The following is a 22,022-nucleotide window of genomic DNA, read 5'->3' on the forward strand; positions in this document are numbered from 1 at the left end:
CAAATAATTAAATCATTTGAATGTAAATGATCTTAAACTAGGCTCACATACCTTCTGCAAAAGAATTGAATCGAATTCGAAGTTTCTTCATTAATGCGTTTAAATAAATCCCAACACTTTTTAGGATATGTTTTTGCTATGTTTGCAAAAAAAAAAAGAAATACGGCGGATATGATGAAGACATAAAAAAATTGGGAGTTAGATCCACTTATATAACCAAAATGTTAACCTAGGTGATATAAAGATGGAAACATGTCAAATGACGTCGAATAAATTGGTATTTACACGACGTCGTTTGACATGTTTTATTTTTTTTGTTACCTAAATCTTTCTAGATCTGCGTAAAGATTGAGATTGAATTACTAAACACATTTGCATAAAAAACATACAGTATATAAAAAGCTAAGTAAATTTCAAACCTTTAAGCAAAAAATTTGGTTCTTCTTCATAGCACTTCAGTTTCCAGAGAACAAGACCATTATCATACAATATGATTGGTTCAGTTCTACTCGCATCACATATGTGTCTATGTAAACAAACATATAAAACAACAATATTTTTACTTATTTTGAGATGTCATGTCGTTTGCTTCCATCTCGTCATGAGCTTCTTTAGCATCAACTATTATTTGAGACATAATTAAGTTATGCTTCTCAATGGACAATGGAGCTCCGTTTTTCCCCATAATGGTTTTGGCAACATCATCTTGAATCTTCCGTTTGAGCTTCTTCTCCTATATATAAAGACAAAACGATATAGCACAACAAAAAGATTAATTGACAAATTGATCTTATAGATTTTGGAAAATATTCCTTTGCTGCTGCAACCTTTTTTTTTCTGTTTTTCACACTCTTCAGTTTGGCTTTTAATGTAATTGCTCATTGTCCTGAGAAAAATTCACGCATAAGTGAAATGTGTGAAATAATAAGATAATGTCGAGGACATATATATAAATATATATACATACATATATATATATATATATATATATATATATATATATTAAAACTATATTTCACACATATCTGAGAACTATACAAAGTTCATCAATGGCTCTTAATGAATATCGGAAAATGTGGACGAAATCATCTGTAGGACTATATGAACCGTGATATTTTTATACATATACCAGTTGGTAGGAATCAATTAAAATTGGGCTAAACTATTAGTTTCATGAATATAAGGACGAATTATAAAACTAACAAAACTATTTGGTCAAAAACAAAGATTAAGCAAAATATAAAGGACCCGATCGTAAATAAAAATCTTAAAAGAGTTTCCAAAATCAGAAGCCATTTCCGTCTCCTTCTCCGTTGCCTTCTCTTCTCTTCTCTCTCTCTCTCTCTCTCTCTCTTCTCTACAAAAGTTCATCAATGGCTCTTCCTCACCATTTGGATCCACACCTTCAAGCTTCCAAGAATTTCAGGTAACAATCTCTTATTTTCCTTTGTTTATCTTCAGTTGTGTTTGTGATATAAAAAAGCCCTAAATTTGTTTCTGTAAATTTTCAAGAATCAAAAACCCTAATTTTAGCCAACTTGTTCTGTTTTTCAGGGACTTTTGCGGAATCGACGGCCAGATTTCGCCGGAATTAGGGTTTGACAGCTCTGCTAATCTCCATGATCAATCTCAGCATCCTCCATATATTCCTCCATGTAAGTTTCATCTATTTGTAATTGAGTCTTAGACTTAAAGATTTGGGTTGTTAGGAATTTAAAGTTTTGATTTTTATTGTGTTTGTTTACTTAGTTCATGTTGCTGGTTTTGCACCTGGACCGGTTGTGCAAATTGATGGTTCTGATGGTGGTGGTGGTGGTAATGGAGCTGACTTTGAGTGGAACTATGGTCTTGGTCTTGAACCAAGACGTGAGAGGGTAATTAAGGAACAGGATTTTTTGGAGAACAATTCTCAGATATCTTCTATTGATTTTTGGCAAGCTCGGTCTGTATCAACCGGATTGGGTCTTTCCCTTGACAATGCTCGTGTTGCTTCTTCTGATGGCTCTACTTTGTTGTCGCTTGTTGGAGACGATATTGATCGTGAGTTACAGAGACAGGACGCAGATATCGATAGGTTTCTCAAGATTCAGGTAAATAAACTTGTCATTTGGTTAATGTTCTTATGAGCTCCTTGTTCTGTTTAGTCGAAGCTATGTGATTTGGTTTATGTTTCTCTCTTTATCTTTGACAGGGGGATCAGTTACGTCATGCTATCCTCGACAAGATCCAGAGGGGTCAACATAAAACGGTGTCACTCATGGAGGAAAGAGTTGTTCAGAAACTCCGTGAGAAAGATGAGGAACTAGAGATAATAAACCGAAAGAACAAGGAACTCGAGGTGCGAATGGAGCAGCTGACAATGGAAGCTGAGGCATGGCAACAACGTGCAAAGTACAACGAGAACATGATCGCTGCCCTCAACTACAATCTTGAGAGAGCTCAAGGTCGGCCAAGAGACAGCATTGAGGGATGCGGAGACAGCGAAGTGGATGACACAGCTTCTTGCTTCAATGGAAGAAACAACAACAACAATAACACAAAGACGATGATGATGTGCAGGTTTTGTGGAGTAAGAGAGGTGTGTATGTTGTTGCTGCCATGTAAGCATATGTGTCTGTGTAAGGAGTGTGAGAGGAAGCTTAGCTCTTGTCCTTTGTGTCAGTCCTCCAAGTTTCTAGGTATGGAAGTATACATGTGATTTTACCGAACTAATGTCTCTAATTAGTTAACGAACGAACTCTATTTGTAATTTTCGTGTCTTTTTGTTTTTTTTGGGTTTGTTAATATCATCGGATTGACATATTTAATCAGACTAGACCGGGTTGGTTTTGAATCTATGTTTTCCAGTCATTGTGTACGACAGTACGAGTGTTGAGTTGAAAAGAGAACTAATAAATCGCTTTGACTCGAACCAAACAACAGAAAACAATTTGGCAACCGAACTGATTAATTCAAAGATTGAAAACTGTCATTCTGATTTGTACTATATTTCACTTTCGCAAATGGCTGTTAGAAACTGTAAATCCAAAACGATTTATCCAAGTTTAAACTTAAATAGTCGAAATAACTCCGAACCGATAAAGATATGGTTTAGGTTGGTTGTAATTTCTTTGCCAAAACACAACACAACCCTAAATCCAAGCCGAAACTGATCTAACACTGAACACTCAATCGGTAGTCCAAATAATAAAAACAACCATGTTCGAAACACAACAATTTTTTCTTTTCTTTTTGTTGCTATTTTGGTATTTTGTAAAAGAGAATTTATGTCTAATTGAATCAGCCCATAGTAGCCCACATACCTTATGTATGAGGCAAAACTGTATTCATTTTTCGTTTATTATGTCAATTATTTTGGGACTTAGGAGCCTATATTCCTTGGAAATAGAAAGAAGAATACATTTCTTTTTCGATCTGGCTCGTCTTTGGTCCACCTAATTTTGATCTAGAATGAAATAAATAAACACCATATAACTCGACGAAAATGAGGGACAATGCCCTAAAAAAACATTCAACTAGTATTCTCAACCGATGATGAAAAAAATTATTTTAAAATTGCTTTCTTAAAGCACGAATAAGAGCCTGTTTGCTAGCTAAGAGGAATCTAAATTTCATACCAAAGATAGTAGAGATCAAGATCCAGCATCCCAAACGGCCAAACCCCCTGCGTTGGAGAGTCCAAACAAATTCTGACCATATAACATTTATTATATGATAATCTATCATGATTATGGATTTTTTTTTTATTAAACAAATTCATTGATGATTTATGTAAAATTTTAATACTCCATGCGTATATAGAATAAGAACATATATTACTCTAATAATTAAATACCATACGATAAACAAAAAATATCTTACCATGTAAAATATTATTGTTTTTTTTTTGTTTTACATGCTAATTTAAGTCTTTCAATTACCATTTACGGTATTGTTTTCTTTTTTTACGTAAGGGACACCAGTGTTACCATTTACGGTATATATATTATGCATATCGTTAATGTTGTGGTAAGAACGTATGCTTTCAAAGTAAAGTGTCGAGATGATTATTAGTGAAGTTTCACCTAATCATGCCTTACAAAGTAACGACAAAGAGAAAAGGATCTGTAAAAGAGAAGTTTGCTTTTTCTTTAGATAATAGAAAGATAAAATTCCAAATATACCATTAACACAACAAAAAAAAAAAAACCGATCACAATTTTTTTTAAATAGGTGCTCTTTTCATCGTTAAAAAAAACATTCCGACTTAACGAACATATGATCGATTTTTTGAGTCCTTACTCCTTAATGCCGGTTGGTTTAGAAAGTTATACTGTATATAACTCTACAAAGTCTACTTACATGCATGTATGTTTCAAATATTATATGTAGAAATTTGAGGAAAAATGAATATCTATGTTTTGGATATTCTTTTCATGTTTTGGGACATATCTTTTCGAAAATCTATTGGACATGTAAAGACACGAATCTTATAATTTGTCATGATTTTTCGAATCAAAGATGCTTTAGATTAAAATACGCTCATATTAACCACGGTATTTCCTTTTAATTTTATTTGAATCATATTGTATCAAGAAAAAGTGTGCTTGCTTTGTCTTTCATGAACTTTCTTATATGGATATATCCATTATGTTTGATACGGTTAATTAACACCATAATTTTCTAGGAGCATCACCATCACAATCTAACTCCATTCACACTTTACGAGGATAAAAGTTCAAGAAAAGAAAAATGATAAATGATTTGTAGAATTAAATTAAAAATATATCTTTGAATATACCATTAATAACTGTATTCGTACACATGAATCTAATCTACCTAATATTTACTAATCACGTAAAGAAAAGAAGAAAAAGAAAAGAAAGAAAAGTAGTTGAGTTGAATGATAGCTCAAAATTAAAGACAACTTTTCTCATTTGCATTTCAATCATTCTTTTGCATATTCGACTTTGTAAAGCTGCGATCTTACTCTTCGATTCCCTTTTTCAGAGAACAAATTAAGTTTCTCATCTTTTCTTCTTTTATTTTTTCCATATAATTAAAAAAAATCATAATATAAATATTATATTTTGAACCAAGTTATATAAACGAACTTTCAAAATTGAATATATCTATTTATTGTAAATCCTTAAATTCGTTCATTAAACTAACTTTGATTATTCTAACCCTATACCAAAAGCTCTTGGTTTTTACACCACTATGAATATTTCTTTTAGTTTTTGTTCTCATAATTTGGGTCATCCGAAGAAGAAAAGGGATGTGGCCTGCATCATCCTCGTAAAATCAAAAAACTAATGGTTCTTTTATTATACCTTAAATGATCTCTATACTAAAATATCACCCTTACCAAACCACAGAAGCCTCAATAACAAGCAATTCTTGAAAAAGTTTGTAGATCGCACATACAAGTATACAACGCAAAAATTGTATTAGCACAACTGAGAATATATATGTGCAGGTTCCAACTATTTCGATTAAATAAAATCACAACATAATGCTACGACTTGACCATTTTATTTTTTGACCATTGACTATTAATTCATTCACAAGTAAAAACATGTGAATCTTTTTGGATATCTTGAGATGGTGCAAGTACCAACACCAACAAGGCCAGTACCGTACATGATTTTAAGATCATTCTTAATTTAGTTTCTTTTGTAGTTAGTGCTCTACGCAGAACTTAGTAACTTGCTCGAGGCCCAATCCTATCATAACCTCTTACTATATAATGTCATCCATTAGCGATATTGATATCTTTTCTCTTAACGCTGAAAAACCATATGCCACACTACTTAATCAAACCTTTTTAATTAGTTTATCTGTTTTCGTACGTTGTGATAGTTGTATATTTCATTTACGTCGGAACAGGAGTTTTAGCTAGCTTATTTAACGATCGAGGAAAAGTGAAAATAAAGTTAATCCAAGTGGAGAATCAAATTAAGACTTCTCTGGTGTGTCGCTTTTTATCTTTATGTAAACAATATATGTACATATAAAGAGTTTCTTCAGTTTGTCTCATTCCTTGTAATATGTGTTTCTCGAAACAGTGCATAATTTTATCTATATCATTTGTAATATATCGTCCTACTCCATCTATAAAATTGTTTCCAAATGAATTTCAAACTAAGAAGATCTTTTTAGCTATTCATCGACCTATATCACTACAAGATACAATATTTTAGTATCTTTTCCCATTCTTCTTGGCATTGGCATGAAACTCTCGACGAGGTCTAGCAAAGCTCTGATCGCCTCAACTACATTTTCTCCAATTTCTGAAGACCATATGGTTCATATCCATATACACCATCTGAAACTTGCAAAACTATAACAGTCACGCCTTCTAACTGCAACCATTGCATAGTAGATAGACAAACGAGAAGTCAAATCATCTCTCTAATTGTCAGTGATATCTCCTCTCCAAGCAAGACAATAATCATCGTAATATATATACTCTCCAACTCGAAGCAAGACGTTAAATGTTGTAGCCTCTTCTCCAAGTCTTGAAATGACTATATAGATGGAGCTGCACCTCTCATTCAAAACACACAACTCAACATCGATTTTTCTTATATTAAAATTGTAAGTGGCTAAAGAGAGTATAGATCGTATAATATAAGTTCATAGATTCTATTATCGAGTGTTGCAAAAATGGTCTTAACATGGTTGTATTCTAGGATTCAAAAATCGCACACTACCATCACACTACGGATAATTAATTGAGTTGATTAAAGAAGATCTCATATATATCTCCTATATATGTGTCTCAATCTTGTTTCCTACTCTATCTTTTCATTTCTAATCGTATAATAGGATTTCATATTATATTTTTTAATCACCTTTCCTACACATTTTTCGTTTTTTTTTGTTCCAATGATCTTTTGCATGTCTTCAAAATCTCAAGATTTTCAAACTTTAAAAAAAAAAAAAAAATGAGAGATCTCAAGATTGATATCTAAATAATATATATAATATGATAATAACTTTATTAGTATTATATTATTATAAATAAGGAAATATAATTATTAATATTTGACCACATATATGCGTATCCAAATATCCAATATATGTATGTACGTATGTATAGTATACACATTTACACATACTAAACGTTGACAGGAACACATGCATGTAGAGAAGTACGTTGCGATTAATTTTTACTGGGAAGATTTAAGGAAAAGAATATGGAAAAAAGGCAAAAGACAAAACGAAGAAGAAGATGTCCTTGTCTTAAGATAAACACAGAGAATCAATTTCTCGTGAAGCCAATTTAATAAGCCTCTCGTGACTGACCACTTCTTCTTCTTCTACTTCCTCCATTTCTCATTATTATCTGTCCTTTTCGATCTTCCTTTGACCTCATTTTGTTGACCCAATCTCTCTACCTTGTCTTAAACATTTTCACATTTTTTCTTTACATTTTTAATTTGCATATAGCAATTCAAACCACTTGATCTGACAAGTGGCAACAAATGAATCGTGATCTAATATATATCGACGTGTAGAATATACATATTTGCAAAGTTGATACTTGGAAGTTGGAGCCAAAAGCGTTAATAGCTCATGGACCTTGGACCCTTCGTGTGTCTTTTACCCTATGTAACATCATCTAATTAGACTAAACTACGCATAGAAAGGATTAATTATACGATTTCATGCAAGAAAAATATATGGATAAGCTTAGAATTTCACTAGGCCATTTAACCCATATATACACACAGGTAGTAGAATTAATTTGACAATAGAATAAACGTGATGTCTAACCATGTTTCATAATCGAGCTTTGGTCAGTAAGATACAAATCTGTCTCTTCAACTTAGCTTCAATGCCGCACCGTAGTCACGCAACAGGTCCGAAATATTAAAGTCCACTACACGATAGCTGGGAAAGAACAACTTTACTGCAATGATGATCTAGTTTACAAAAATTTAGTTAGCACATAATTCTATTGTACTTTTGATCAGTAAGGAAATATTTAATTTGATAAACTCATGAATCAAGTGTATAATGAAAATATATGTACCTATCTCACAATTATTTCCTACTGATATAAAAATGTGATTTTCTTTTTAACACTAAAGACTTTATTATATTAAAGTATTGGAAAATAAATTATTTTCTAAAAAGAGACAATGGAAACCGATAAACTTACATGGAATACAATATTCACGAATATGTTTTTATTAGCTAAATAGACAAACCGAACATTGCCACAAAGCAGAAAATACAATTTAAAAATGTTATTTAGTTGTCTTGTAGTATGAATTTATCAAAGCATACATAACTACTTCTCAAAAAAAATCTACATAAGAAAGCTCTAAATTGCATCAAGAATTATAGGTGACACAATACCAAAAATAAGACTTAACTTGTTTTGTTAGAGAACCTATTTAAGCAAAGGTTTGTAAACTCGTGCCACTAAAATGTGTTCTGGAATGAGACAAAAGAAGAAAGCAAATAGAAGAGACACGAGAGAGAACCTTGTAGGGGTACCCACCTTTGTCGTATATACCACAGGATTTTGATTCTTTCCATATTCTAAAAGTATTCATAACATAAATAATTAAGAATTTTAAACCAAAAGTAAAATAATACAACGATCTGAGCATCTTGCGCAAATAAATAAAGAAACGGGTGTTGATTAAAAAAGAACTTTTAGGGGGTGCAGATGTTTCCTTTTATCCTTATTCGCTCTGTGGTCTCTCTTGGAAATTCACGTGTCTCGGGTTTAAATTAGACTTATAGTTTCACGCAATTCGATTTGTATTTTTCTCTTTGTTTTATCCTTCACGTTCTAATATTGAAAACGTAACAGAGATATGAATTATTTTTAGTTATATATTCGTTTTTAGAAGAAAGAAGATAAAGTCATGTGATGAAAGAAGCTATTCGTGGTATTCAAACTTCAGTTCACTTTAGAAGTTTAATTAGAATAGAATCTTCTAGCTCTCCATATTTACAACCATAGGGCCATGTCCATGCACACACTCACATTTATATATCTTACACATACAATTCAACTTGTTTGGTTTGTGTTTTGGTAAGAACGTACCTTAACGTCAGCTTTTTATTTAGTCGGATAATTTTCTGTGAGGAGTACCCAAATCTCAAAATTAGCTAACTAAACCATTCCATCATGATTTATATATGATCATTAGTTATTGATTTAGATTTTAGTTTATAATTTATTTTTAATTTTCAGGGATTAATTTAAAAATAACCTAACAATAAATAGGTAAGGTGTGTGTTACTTTTTAACGAAAGTTAAAACATACATAATTTCGTATTTGCAAACAGTTTCAAATTTGTTTAGGTTGGAATAAGCTTTACTAAATTTATTTTATAAACCAACAACAAAATACATACGGTTTACAATAGATTAACTTCAATGCTAGTACTTATCACTGTTTGTCATCTTTGTTCACCTAGACGTGTTCCAGACTCTTTTTTTTTTTTTTTTTTTTTTTTTTTTTTTTTTTAATATTGCATACGACACTGCTTCTTCTAGTTTCCTCAAACGTTGTTATCTTTCAATGGGGTCTAGTTTGCGTGTCAAGACTCAAGACGATCACATGTATATATCATAAATGAGTTGGTATTAGAAAACTGTAACCCTACAGAAGATTGATTATATTCTGCTCAATCTAGGTCTTCAAATGTTCATCATGGACTATAGACATTGCGCACAGAATATAAGGAACTGTCTAATGATCTCTATATTGAGAAGTCGACGACAAATGTCGGATAACAATTTCTAAGGTTAAATTGTTCTCGAAGAAAACACTCTTTAATTCCTAGGTTTCATATATAGTTGCAGGATTCAAACTACACCTCCGAATATATATTTTTGTTTATAGTTTGTAAAGATCTAGTACGTAGCTACTTAATTTTCTTTTGTTAAACCAATATTTAAAAAAAAAAATGTATATCATCCACAATTAGAAAAAAATATACATTTAAAGAAAAGAAAATATAAGTAATACTAATATATGATTGATGGATCTTATCAATACAAGATTATATATAGATTATAGTGCATGGAAAACCCAAGAAAAATCAAAGATGTCTGAGCTGAGCTTATCTTGATAATTTTCTCATATACTTTACATATTTTTTAAAATCATTATTTATATTGTAACCCTTGATTAGATCTTAGATCCATTCTAGGTATCTATGCCTTAATTCAGTTTTTTTTTCTTTCTTTCTAATTACATCAAACGATTCCCTCGGTCCGTTAGATCTTCGTCCCTACATTTATAAAAATATATCTTTTGTCATCCTTGCGTCCATTATGCTCTTCTTTGTTGGATAATCAACTCACAAATTCTTATTGTAGGTTTTTTTTTGAAAAAGAATTCTTATTGTAAGTTATGAAAACATCTTTTTCAGTTATACCAAAATAAAATTAGCTACTGACGTAAGATTTCTTGTAATACGTGGTATATAAATCATTCTATTCGAAGTTTGTTAGATTATCAAACAATAATAAAGTACAGAAGATTATATTGTGGCAGAAGAAAGCGGTATTTTATGTGGTTTCTTGTATAATAAATACTACTATACTTCGTACCATCTACAAATGATCAAAGAAAAACTATTTTTCAAGTTCTTTTAGTTGTTTAAATTACACATTTTCAAGTTTATTTATATTAAAAATATATTATTTTCAATTTTTTTATAAAATGTATTAGTCAGATTGGTAAACTATAAATCTCTTATTCACGATGCTGGTTAAACTTTGATCACCTATAAGCTAGGATATATTCAGTAATACAATAATAAGCACCACTACTTTAAAGATTTAATATTGAACAACAAATATCAAATGATTAAGTACATATTGTATGTGAACCCCAATATCGAAATCATGAAAGGGCTCGAAGAGAAGAATAGTTTGCAAAGAAGAGTTTGGAGTATGTCTGTTTCTTCATTGGAAACCTCAATCTTTCTTCTTGAGAATCTACAAAACAAAACAACCAAATAAAATAATTACAAAGAAGAAAGTATATCCTTTGTTTTAACTATTAAGATGATAAGATTCATTTAACTGATGAGGAGTCAAATATTCAAATAGTTTATGCTATAGAGTCTGATGGGCTCAGAACAAAAACAACGGTACAAAATAGAAGGGTGAGATGTAAAAAGGAGAGTCTCATACTTCGAGATTCTCTCTTTTCGTTTTGTTTGTATAGATAAAACATTATTGATCAAGTAGTATAGTGTGGCTACAATCTCCTTTTAGTCTTTAACCCAATGTTAAATTTCATCAATATATATATATATATATCACGGGCTATAGGGTTTAAAATATACTCTCTCCGTTTCATAATATATAATGTTTAGAGGATTATTTTTATTTTATAATATAGGATGTTTCCAACTTTCTATGCAATGTTTAGATTAATTTTATATTTTATATTATGCAGTCTTAGGTATGATTGTTTAAACTTTTTAAAAGTAACTTTTTCTTAGTATTTGTATTTCTACTAAAACATCTTATATTTTGAAATGGAGGGAGTATGAAAATGATAGAATAAATACAAAATAAAAAGAAACTATTACTCTAAACTTGTAGTTTTTTCTCATGGTAATGACTACTAGATAAACTGACTGTTTTATTCGAATAATCTTCAAAAATTATGGGATACATAATTTTACAAATTCTTCTAAAGGTGCATGCAATTTTCTAATTCTAATATTCCCGCTAAGTAAATTTACATATTCTATACTTTCAGTTTCTTTATGAGTTATATGATAAGAAACGATAATATTTATAGAAACACAGTTTGTTAAGAACACAAGAATTAAAAGTATAACTCACTTTTATGAGCTTAAGAAAATCTCTCAAAAACTTAAGCTCTCAATCTCACTTCTCTCAAAACCTCATAAGTTATGTCACACTTCAACATATCTTTATATATAACTTTGCTATTCCTAATCCTAGTAAGAACTACTAATATTTAGATATCTCCTAAATACTTAGATCCTTATTTCTCTGCAAATACAACTATTCTAGGATTAGGAGTAGCTTCTAACTCAAGCTTTCCTCAAGCTTATCCCAACAATCTCCTCCTTAAGCTTGAAAGCTGTCTTTGTCAGGTCTTGAACTCCCATGAGACTCCTCATTTATCTGAATTTGGTTTTGTCTAAATGTTTAGTAAGAATGTCAGCTCTTTGCTCACTTTCTGGAATATGCTCCACCTCAATTTGGCCATTCTCAACTCTTTCTCTTATGAAGTGGTAGTGTCTATGTATATGCTTACTTCTCCCATGGAAGACATGTTTCTTTATGAGAGTAATTGCCGATTGATTATCAATACAGATGATAACTTTCTATTCTGCAGCTCTAGTGATCTCAACCAGTAAATTCTGTAACCAAACGGCTTGCTTCGCCGCCTCTGTCCCAGCCATGAACTCTGCTTCACAGGAAGATAGAGTTACTAAATCTTGTTTCTGTGAGCACCAAGTGATAGGACTGTCTCCAAGATAAAAGATATGTCCTGAGGTGCTCCTTCCATCGTTTGCATCAATGTTATGGCTACTGTCGCCATAACCTATTAACCGAGGCCCCTTCATCCTTCCATAAGATAGACCGAGATTGGTGGTTCCCTTAAGATATCTTAAGCATTGTTTCATGGCTGCTCCATGTGACTCCCTTGGACTCTGCATATAATGACTGAGTATCCCTATACAATATGAAAGGTCCGGTCTAGTATGTAGCAGATACCTTAGACATCCAACATTCTTTCTATAAGTTGTTGCATTGATCTCTCTTTCTTTCTCAGCTTTAGATAACTTCAACTCTGGTTCCATAGGTATAAGAACATTATTGCATTGTGACATTCTTGTTTCTTCTAAAATCTTGTGAGCGAATCGGGCTTGACTCAAAGTGATTCCATCTTGATGTTGATTAACTTGCATCCCGAGGTAGTATGTCAACCTCCCAAGGTCACTCACTTCAAATTTAGAAGCCATCTCCTCCTTAAATTTGTTAATAACAACCAAGCTTGTTCCTGTTACAATAAATCATCCACATAGACACCTATGATAAGTAAATCAACGCCAATGGTTTTCCGATAAACAGAAGGTTCCTTTGAGCACTTCATGAACTGCAATCCCTGAAAAATATGGTTTAACTTATTATTCCAGGCTCTAGGTGCATGTCTTAAGCCATACAAGGCTTTGTTGAGCTTGTAAACCTTCCCTTCACTGCCTTTTTTCTCAAATCCCTCTGGTTGAGAAACATACACAGTCTCCTTAATCTCTCCATGAAGGAAAGCTGTCTTGACATTGAGATAGTATATCTCCCAACCATGTGATGCCGCAAGATCAATAAGCAGCCTTATGGTTTCGATTCTAGCAACCGGAGCAAAAACTTCTTCGAAATCAACATCGTATTTCTACACATACCCTTTGGCAACAAGTCGAGCTTTATACATGTTGATACTACCATCAGAATTTCTTTTCAACTTGAATACCCACTTTAAGCAAATTGGTTTTTCTCCAATAGGTAGATCAACAAGCTCCCACGTTCTAAGTTTCTCGATCGAACCTATTTCTTCTTCACAAGCCCGTGTCCACTCCTTAGACACTATTGCTTCACCAAAACTTCTAGGTTCATTATTATGACTAAGTAGCAGGAACTCACCTTCTTCCTCTGCAATTAAGACATAGTCTTCTAAATACTTTGGCTAAATGCTTGGTCGTGTTGATCTTCGTAGCTCAGGTTCTGTCGAAACTGCACAAGAATCTGCAGGCAATGTTGCAGTCTTGTGTGACTCATGTTCTATTTTTTCTTTGTGTGTTACTCCATCTCTGCTCTCGGGGTGTTCAACACTCTCTGTTTCGCTCAGTGATTTTCCATCAATATTCACAACTGCAATCTTATCTTCTTCATACTCTTGAAGCCCGTGATTGCCGAATACACCAAAACTGATCCTAAAATTCTCATCGTTTTCCTCTATCGACAAATTTTTAGTCCAATTCCAACCTTTTGCTTCGTCGAACACAACACACAACATCTCGACTCACTATGATTCGTTTGGTCTGAGGGTCCAGCAAACGATACGCCTTAGAACCAGGTTCGGTTCCTAGGTGAACAAGCACCCTCGTTCGATCATCCAGTTTTTTAAGATTCGGTTTCTCTACCTTGGCATATGCAATACACCCAAAAATCCTAATATGCTCAACTGTAGGTCTCTTGTCCCGGAAAATCTCATAACGTGTCATATCTTTCAAGGCCCATGTTGCTACTTTGTTCAGTAAATAAGTAGAGTGTCTAAGAGCTTCTCCCCAAAGATAGTTAGGCATGTGCATATGCTTTAAGATGCTTCTGGTCATCTCCATCAATGTCCGATTTCGTCTCTCTACAACTCCATTCTGCTGTGGAGTGTAGGGTGCTGTCAAATATTTTTTTATGCCTGCGGTTTCACAAAACAAGTTAAACTCATTAGATACAAACTCTCCTCCTCTATCCATTCTAAAAGTCTGTATTTGTTCTGCAACTTCCTTTTCAACCATAGCCTTGAACTTCTGAAACTTGTGAAACCCTTCTCCTTCTTCTTTTATTAGCATCGTCCACATGTAGCGAGAGAAGTCATCAATGATCACAAAAACATATCTATTCCCAGTAGGTGTACTTGATGTAATCGGGCCACAAAGGTCTCCATGTATAAGTTCTAACCTTTGTTAAGCTCGAAACATTGTTGCTTGAGGAAAAACGCATCTTGTTTGCTTCCCAAGCAGACACGAACTACAAATTTCTTTTCCAGCAGAAAGTTTTAGAGCTCCTAAAACCAGTTCTTTCCCTAGCATTGAAGTTAAAGTGGCATAATTGATATGTCCCAGCCTCGCATGCCACTTACTTGGTTCACTTACATATGCAAGATATAAACAAGTATTGTCTTGCAGTCCCATCTGAACCTTGTACCGGTTCTTAGACTTCTCTGTTTTCACAAGTAGATTTCCTTCTTCATCACTAATAGTCAGGTAGTTCCCTCTTAACTGAATGTCACAACCTGCTTCGGTGGCCTGACCAAGACTTATAATATTGCTCTTAAGGTCAGAAATGAAATAAACATCTGTCATGGTTCGTGACTTTCCATTCTGATCAATAAAAGCAATTGTTCTTTTTCCTTTGATATCGATCTTAGAGTCATCACCAAAGCGAAATTTTCCGGTTACAGAGCTGTCCAGCTTGTTAAAATACCTTTTATCCCCAGTCATATGGTTACTTGGGCCGTTGTCAAGGTACCATATGTTATCTCTTCCTGAATTTGTCTCAAACTTACTTGGTATACAATCCTTCTCATTTAGGTAGACCACTTCATGCATCAAGAGCTCGTCTGCATCCTCTGTATCTTTGTTGTTACTCTCTTATGTTTCCTGCAGTTTGAGCAATAGATCTAGACAATGTGAAGCGAAGTGGCCAGTTTGATTGTAACGAAAACAAGTGATCTGAGACAGATTTCTACCACCGTAGCGTCCTCGTCCTCGTCCTCTGTAGAACGATCTTCCACCTCGACCTCTTCCTCTGAAACCTCCGGATTCACCATTGTAATCTCGGTAGTGTTGATTCGTCTGTGACTCCGTGTACATCAATTTTCCCTGCTCCTCTTGAGTATCCTCTTCCTCACAGATACGTTCCTCATAGGCTTTCAGTCTACAACGATATCGTCAAAGCTGATGGTGTTCAAATCTAGAACTTGTTCTAGAGAGGCAACTATGTGAATGAATTTCTTTCGAGGAAGACTACTAAGGAATTTCTTGACAATCTTTGATCTTCTATCTTAGCTCCTAGGGCGGCTGACTTTGATGATATCGTAGCTAACTTTCCAGAAAAGTCATCAATGTTTTCAGATTCTTTCATCTTCAATCTTTCAAATTCTGCCATCAAGGTTTGAAGTCTAGCTTCTCGAACTCTTTCAGCTCCAACGTGTCTAGAACGAATTGCATCCCACACTTTCTTTGTTGTAATAAGTTCTTCAACTTGCAGTATTAAGCTTTCATGTATCGATTGAAACTATAAAGCCATAGCTATATCGTTATGTTCATAATCAACTTGTTTGGTTTCTGGTTCGATGGCGTCTCAGACTTTGTGTACTCTGAGAGAAATCCTCATCTTCATTGCCCAAACAGTTTAGTTGTTGACGTTAGCATTGGACAAACGATAGAAGGAGATCCTCCTTCTTCTTTAGGTCGTGGTGTGGCTACGGTAATCTCAGACATGATTTCTTGGTGAAAGATTCAGGCTCTGATACCAAATATAGAAACAAGGTTTGTTAAGAACAGAATAATTAAAAGTATAACTCATTTTTATTAGCTTAAGAAAATCTCTCAAAAACTTAAGCTCTCAATCTCTCTTCTCTCAAAACCTCATAAGTTATGTCACACCTCAACATATCCTTATATATCATTTTGCTATTCCTAATCCTAATAAGAACTACTAATATTTAGATATCTCCTAAATACTTAGATCCTTATTTCTTTGCAAACACAACTATTCTAGAACTACGACTAGCTTCTAACTCAAGCTTTCCTTAAGCTTATCCCAACAATATTGAGTCGGCATGCACTTGTACTCTATATTAAACTTTATACATATTTAGTGAACATTTTAGATTCATTGACCTAAACATATATCATTCAATTCGTTTTATCTAATTCCATGTTTTGTATAATTATTCCTATGGTTTAATTAACAAAATGAAAATTTTATTAAATCGCAATTATTTTTCTATAGAGGTGATGTTTATGCACTTTCATATCATTTACTAATTTATCCAATATTTTTTTATTCGTGCATTTTTTTGGTTTTGGTTTCTTTTCCATCTAGATTTTTTTTTTATGGCAGTCAATGTTCAGTAAATAATCAGAGTTTTATATATCTTAATGTGTTGAATTTGAGGAACTTTTTTTTGTTTCTTGTTTAAATTCAGAAGTTCCTTAACCTACACATATCTAGGAAAATGAATCTCTTAAAAAGAATAAGTGTAAAAGCAAAGGACTGTTTTACATGATCTCTGTAAAACAAGATAAATTTATCGAATTTTATGAATGGTAAATGGATAAGAAATAAAATAAAATTTAAAGAATACGATTTATTCATGATTTACTCTGTAAGTCATATAATAATATGAAAGATAGAAACTAGTCAAGTACTAGTTGCCCGAGGAGAAGCAGACCCTCTCATGTGATATACACATGACCTAAGAAATTAAAGGAAAAGTGGAATATACACATGACATACTTTTAGTTTTTATTACATAATTTATGGTTTTCACATGAATCTATAAGTCAGATTTTAATCAATAATTAAAGTTACACTTTGCAAGATCCAGAAAGATTAAAGATCTCTTAATACATTTTTTAAGTTACCTATGAACAGTTGAGAATCCATATTATTGTGTATAAGCCCTTCTGTATGAGATTTTTAGATATAAAAAGGACAAATATATATATATATATATATATATATATATATATTGGTAAAAGGAATTTGTTTATTAATGTGAGGGAATATAAGAAAGCAAGAAAAGAAAGAAACAGTTGGTTGTGAGTAGAAGGAAACAGAAGAGAAAGTTTCCAGTAATAACAATAAGTTGAGAATAGTTGCACTAAAGAAGAGCAGAGAAGAAACCTCAAGAAGAAGAAAAAGTGTTGACCAATAAAAATACAGAGTAGTAAATTGAATTGAATTTGGTGTATACTAAAGTTGTAAAAATAGGAAAAAATAGTAAAAGAAAAAGAGAGAGAAATGATTGTTTAAGAAAGTAAGAGAAGGAAGTGGTGGGTGAGGGAAGGGATCGTAGTTTTGTCAGAAAAGAAACAAGTATGAAGGAGAGGAGAGAGTCACGGGTTTGTCTTGAAAGCCACTTTTGTTTATTTTATTTTTTCAGACACTCAGACACATATTCCCCTCCATCTTCTCATTAATCGAGGTTGCTAACTTCCAAATTCTAATTTACATTTTTCACATAAACACTTTTCTCTTTTTCTTTTTTAATATTTACTGCCTCTTCATGTTGATCAAAAACTTACTTTTTAGAACTTTTCATGCATTTGATTAATTGTGAAAGAAAAGTTTAAATTTTCACATTAGCTTTGTTCACATTAGTCCGATGAATTTAGGATATGGTTGTTGTTTTTGTATGCGATTATTTTGTGTTGATTCGTTCATAGTTTATTGTAAAAAACAGAAGCTAACATTTTCAACATTTTGATCGAATAGTGTGAAATAAATTAAGTGGTAAACTGTGAATGTCCTTATATATACCTCTAGGAGGACACTAGATTTAGATACAAGAAATGACTACTATTATATCTTTAAATTGAGCTTGAGCTAACACAAAAGTTTTATTTTCAACGCAAATCTAAAATTTTCTAGAATTTTTGGAAGTGTTAGCTACTAAATAGTTTATGAAAAATTGTTATGTAATTACTAATTAGTAAAAGAAATTTCGAAAGAGGCTAATCAATTAATTGTTGCAATTTTATTCTCTCATATGTTTACAACTTTATCTTCTCTCGGAATATACACAAAATATAGGATTTCATATTTCGTTGTCTCCTTTATATGATTTTGACATGATATAAGAATCTTTAAAACTAATAAATTTAACTAATTTGGAACCTTTATTTTTTTCTTTCGATAGTTCTTCTACAAGAAGAAAAGTTTTCCAATAATATATGCACAGCTTAACCAACCGCAAAGGATAACCCGAAAACTTTGTTAATTGAAGAGTGATCACCATATCGGGTTAGGAGGTTGCATACGATATTGCAAGCAACATAAAGAAAAATATCGGATTTGAAGATAATGTTATCGTTAATTCGAACTATAGTGCATCAAAACTTAAAAGACTAGTGGACGACAAATCAATGCACCACCAGTCTCTATCAATGGAATGGTTTTACAAATAAGAAAGCATGAATGTTACATGCTATTATGGTCTCTATTGACACACGGTTGTGGGAAGATCTCAAAAAAATAATGTTTGGTAAGAAAATGTTAAATAGAAGAAACATTAATTAGTTACTAAAACATAAAAAGTAAAGAAACAGTGCGACATTGGTGTTACATTCTATATCCGTGTTTGGCGTTAAGAAAAAGTGAATTCACGTATGGAAGAATCTCTCACTCACGTATACATAAGTCAATAAGTCTACTCAATTGCATATCCATGATATTTCTTTTCTGAATCAAAACTTAATCATTTGATGATCATTTTAGGCACATACATTTTTTTACCAATTTTTTTACCTCAATTTTTTTTTTTAACCAAACATTATTTTTGTGTGTGGGCATGCAAAAGCAAAAGTAGAACACACTACTCTTCCAATTTTCATATATACCATACCAGGAGAAAAATAAAAAGTCTCTAATTAATAGTAGTTACACATGAGGACAGATACACACACGTACGATCTATAAACCTCAAAGAAAAAAAGAAAAAAAAAGTTATAATAACAAAAAAACAAATTAGTACTCAGTCACTACTCAGTACTAGACTACCATTTTTATCCCAACCCCACTCGATACAAAACAAACACAAACCTTCTTCTCTTTCTCTCTCTCTCTCTCGGGAACTCTCTCTCTCTAATGGCGATGATGGTTGAGAATAGCTACGGTGGTTACGGTGGTGGTGGAGGAGAAAGGATACAACTTATGGTCGAAGGTCAAGGCAAAGCTGTTCCAGCGCCGTTCTTGACAAAGACTTATCAACTTGTTGATGATCCTGCGACGGATCATGTCGTCTCTTGGGGTGATGATGACACTACTTTTGTCGTTTGGCGTCCACCGGAGTTTGCTCGTGACCTTCTTCCTAATTACTTTAAACATAACAACTTCTCTAGCTTCGTTCGTCAGCTCAACACTTATGTATGTATACACAAAGCTCTATCTTCTTTTCTCTAAAAAGTTTCGATTTTTATTATATGGGTTTTGAAATACGCAATGTTTTGTGATTACCCATCTCTTAAAGATACGATTTTTATATCCAAAAATGGACGAAAGATTGTTTATTTTTGAGATTTTGTGACTACCCATCTCTTAAAAATCAAATCTTTATACCAAAAACAGAAGAAAATCTGATTTTTTTTTAGATTCGGGTTTTTGATATTTTAGAAATGTTCTTGATTTTGTGATCTTTGATTTTGTTAGGGATTCAGAAAGATAGTACCAGATCGATGGGAGTTCGCGAACGAGTTTTTCAAGAGAGGAGAAAAGCATTTACTTTGCGAAATCCACCGCCGCAAAACATCTCAAATGATACCACAACAACACTCTCCGTTCATGACACATCACCACCACGGTCCGCCGCAGATTCCATTCTCCGGCGGAAGTTTCTTCCCTTTACCACCACCACAACGTGTCACCACTCCAGAAGACGACCATTACTGGTGCGACTCACCACCGTCAAGACCAAGAGTTATCATACCACAACAAACCAATAATACCATTCATGACACGGCGGCGCAAGTGACGGCATTGAGTGAAGACAACGAGAGATTACGACGGAGCAACACAGTGTTGATGTCTGAACTTGCTCACATGAAGAAACTTTACAACGACATTATCTACTTTGTTCAAAACCATGTCAAGCCTGTCGCTCCAAGTAACTCTTATCTCTCCTCGTTTCTCCAGAAACAACAACAACCTCCAACGCTTGATTATTACAATACCACCGCAACTGTCAATGCCACTACTACTAATCTCCATCATGGTTTGAACTCATCTCCTCCAACTTCGCAAAGCTCTATCACAGTTCTTGAAGATGACACTAATCATCATCAAGATCAGAGTAATAATATGAGAAAGACTAAGCTTTTTGGAGTTTCGTTGCCTTCCTCTAAGAAGAGATCACATCATTTCTCAGACCAAAGTAGCAAAACTCGACTTGTGTTGGATAAGTCTGATCTTGCTTTGAATCTCATGACTGCTGCTTCTACACGTTAATTTGGTTTTGTGCTTTTTTTTTTTGAAGTATCAGTCAGCATTATTAGCACTAATGTTGTTATATGATGATGACCATGAATATTAAGACCTTTTTTTCTCTTTTTGTTTCTTTGATTAATAATCTTCTTTAATTAGTGTTTTGTTTTGTTGTTTAACTTTATGGTTTTGTTTTCTGGGCTTGTTGTCCAGAGAAGATGAGAATGTCAGTGATGTCTAAGGTAGATAGGCTTTTTAGGTTACTTTTATGCATTTTCGAAATTTTCATGTGTATTGGAACCGATCCAGTTATTATTAATGCTCTTTATTTAATGCATTCACGTCTCTCTCTCATTTTTTTTTTCCATATGTTTTGTTCTTTTTTTCTTTTCTTTTTTGATCGATCGACGTCATCTTTTTCCCAGTTTCTGGTTCCCAGAAATTTTTGTTTGTATCACTTGTTATTTTAGGTTGTTTTTCCATTTTCTTAAAAAAATGAAATTATTTAAAGGACCTTTAAATTTCGTGTTGATTAGACTAAAGTAATTTTTGTGTTTGCCAGTACCACAAGAACAAATATGTTTTCTTTGTTCATTTTGATTTGTTTGGGCCTTCATGAACCTAAAGCCCACTAGATGTTTTTAAAAGTATTAAACATCATTACAATTTACAACTAAAACTATTTGACTATACAACATGATTATTCTTCTTAGACCATCTCCAATGGTTTTCCCTATTTTTACCTCTAAAATAGAATAACTCTATAATAGAGGTGATTTTTGCTCTAATGGATACTTCTATTTTTTCTCTAAAAAAGAATATACCGTAGAGATTCTTTTTTATTTTACTATTAATACCTTTTACTTATAAAAGTTGCAAACTAACCCATTTATTTTATTATTTATGAAACTTTCATAAAATTATAATATTATTTAAATTTTTAACATTCATAAATATTATTTAAATACAAAACCTCTACTTCATTAAATTATTATTAAACTATTTAAATATATATTTTATTTATTTTGATCATAAATATAAAAGTGTTAAAAGTTCATGACTATTTTATAAATAAAAAAGTTCAACTCTATTA

General features: G+C 32.7%; 2 protein-coding genes and 1 pseudogene across 2 annotated transcripts; 2 read left to right on the forward strand and 1 right to left on the reverse strand.

Annotated features, from left to right (window-relative positions):
- Positions 1-1,154: 1,154 nt before the first annotated feature.
- On the forward strand, positions 1,155-2,835 carry LOC104758003 (putative BOI-related E3 ubiquitin-protein ligase 2). The gene is made up of 4 exons (XM_010480802.3): positions 1,155-1,426; positions 1,555-1,655; positions 1,750-2,090; positions 2,192-2,835. The coding sequence occupies exons 1-4, from the start codon at positions 1,374-1,376 to the stop codon at positions 2,696-2,698; spliced, it is 1,002 nt and encodes a 333-aa protein (XP_010479104.1). The 5' UTR covers positions 1,155-1,373; the 3' UTR covers positions 2,699-2,835.
- Positions 2,836-12,330: 9,495 nt separating this feature from the next.
- LOC109129947 (secreted RxLR effector protein 161 pseudogene) lies at positions 12,331-12,972 on the reverse strand (annotated as a pseudogene).
- Positions 12,973-19,247: 6,275 nt separating this feature from the next.
- Positions 19,248-21,266, forward strand: LOC104758004 (heat stress transcription factor B-4). Its single transcript, XM_010480803.3, has 2 exons — positions 19,248-19,876; positions 20,159-21,266. The coding sequence occupies exons 1-2, from the start codon at positions 19,598-19,600 to the stop codon at positions 20,951-20,953; spliced, it is 1,074 nt and encodes a 357-aa protein (XP_010479105.1). The 5' UTR covers positions 19,248-19,597; the 3' UTR covers positions 20,954-21,266.
- Positions 21,267-22,022: the final 756 nt, after the last annotated feature.

This window comes from Camelina sativa, chromosome 17, assembly GCF_030686135.1.
Source record: "Camelina sativa cultivar CO46 ecotype springtype chromosome 17, ASM3068613v1".
Lineage (NCBI taxonomy): Eukaryota > Viridiplantae > Streptophyta > Magnoliopsida > Brassicales > Brassicaceae > Camelina > Camelina sativa.

What these genes read in the sequence shown, in the direction of transcription:
- LOC104758004 (XM_010480803.3), top strand. Translation starts at nt 19,598, where the DNA reads ATGGCGATGATGGTTGAGAATAGCTACGGTGGTTACGGTGGTGGTGGA. An exon ending in TTCGTCAGCTCAACACTTAT is followed by an intron (nt 19,877 to 20,158) that starts GTATGTATACAC and finishes TGATTTTGTTAG; the next exon opens with GGATTCAGAAAGATAGTACC.
- LOC104758003 (XM_010480802.3), top strand. Translation starts at nt 1,374, where the DNA reads ATGGCTCTTCCTCACCATTTGGATCCACACCTTCAAGCTTCCAAGAAT. An exon ending in CAAGCTTCCAAGAATTTCAG is followed by an intron (nt 1,427 to 1,554) that starts GTAACAATCTCT and finishes TCTGTTTTTCAG; the next exon opens with GGACTTTTGCGGAATCGACG. An exon ending in ATAGGTTTCTCAAGATTCAG is followed by an intron (nt 2,091 to 2,191) that starts GTAAATAAACTT and finishes TATCTTTGACAG; the next exon opens with GGGGATCAGTTACGTCATGC.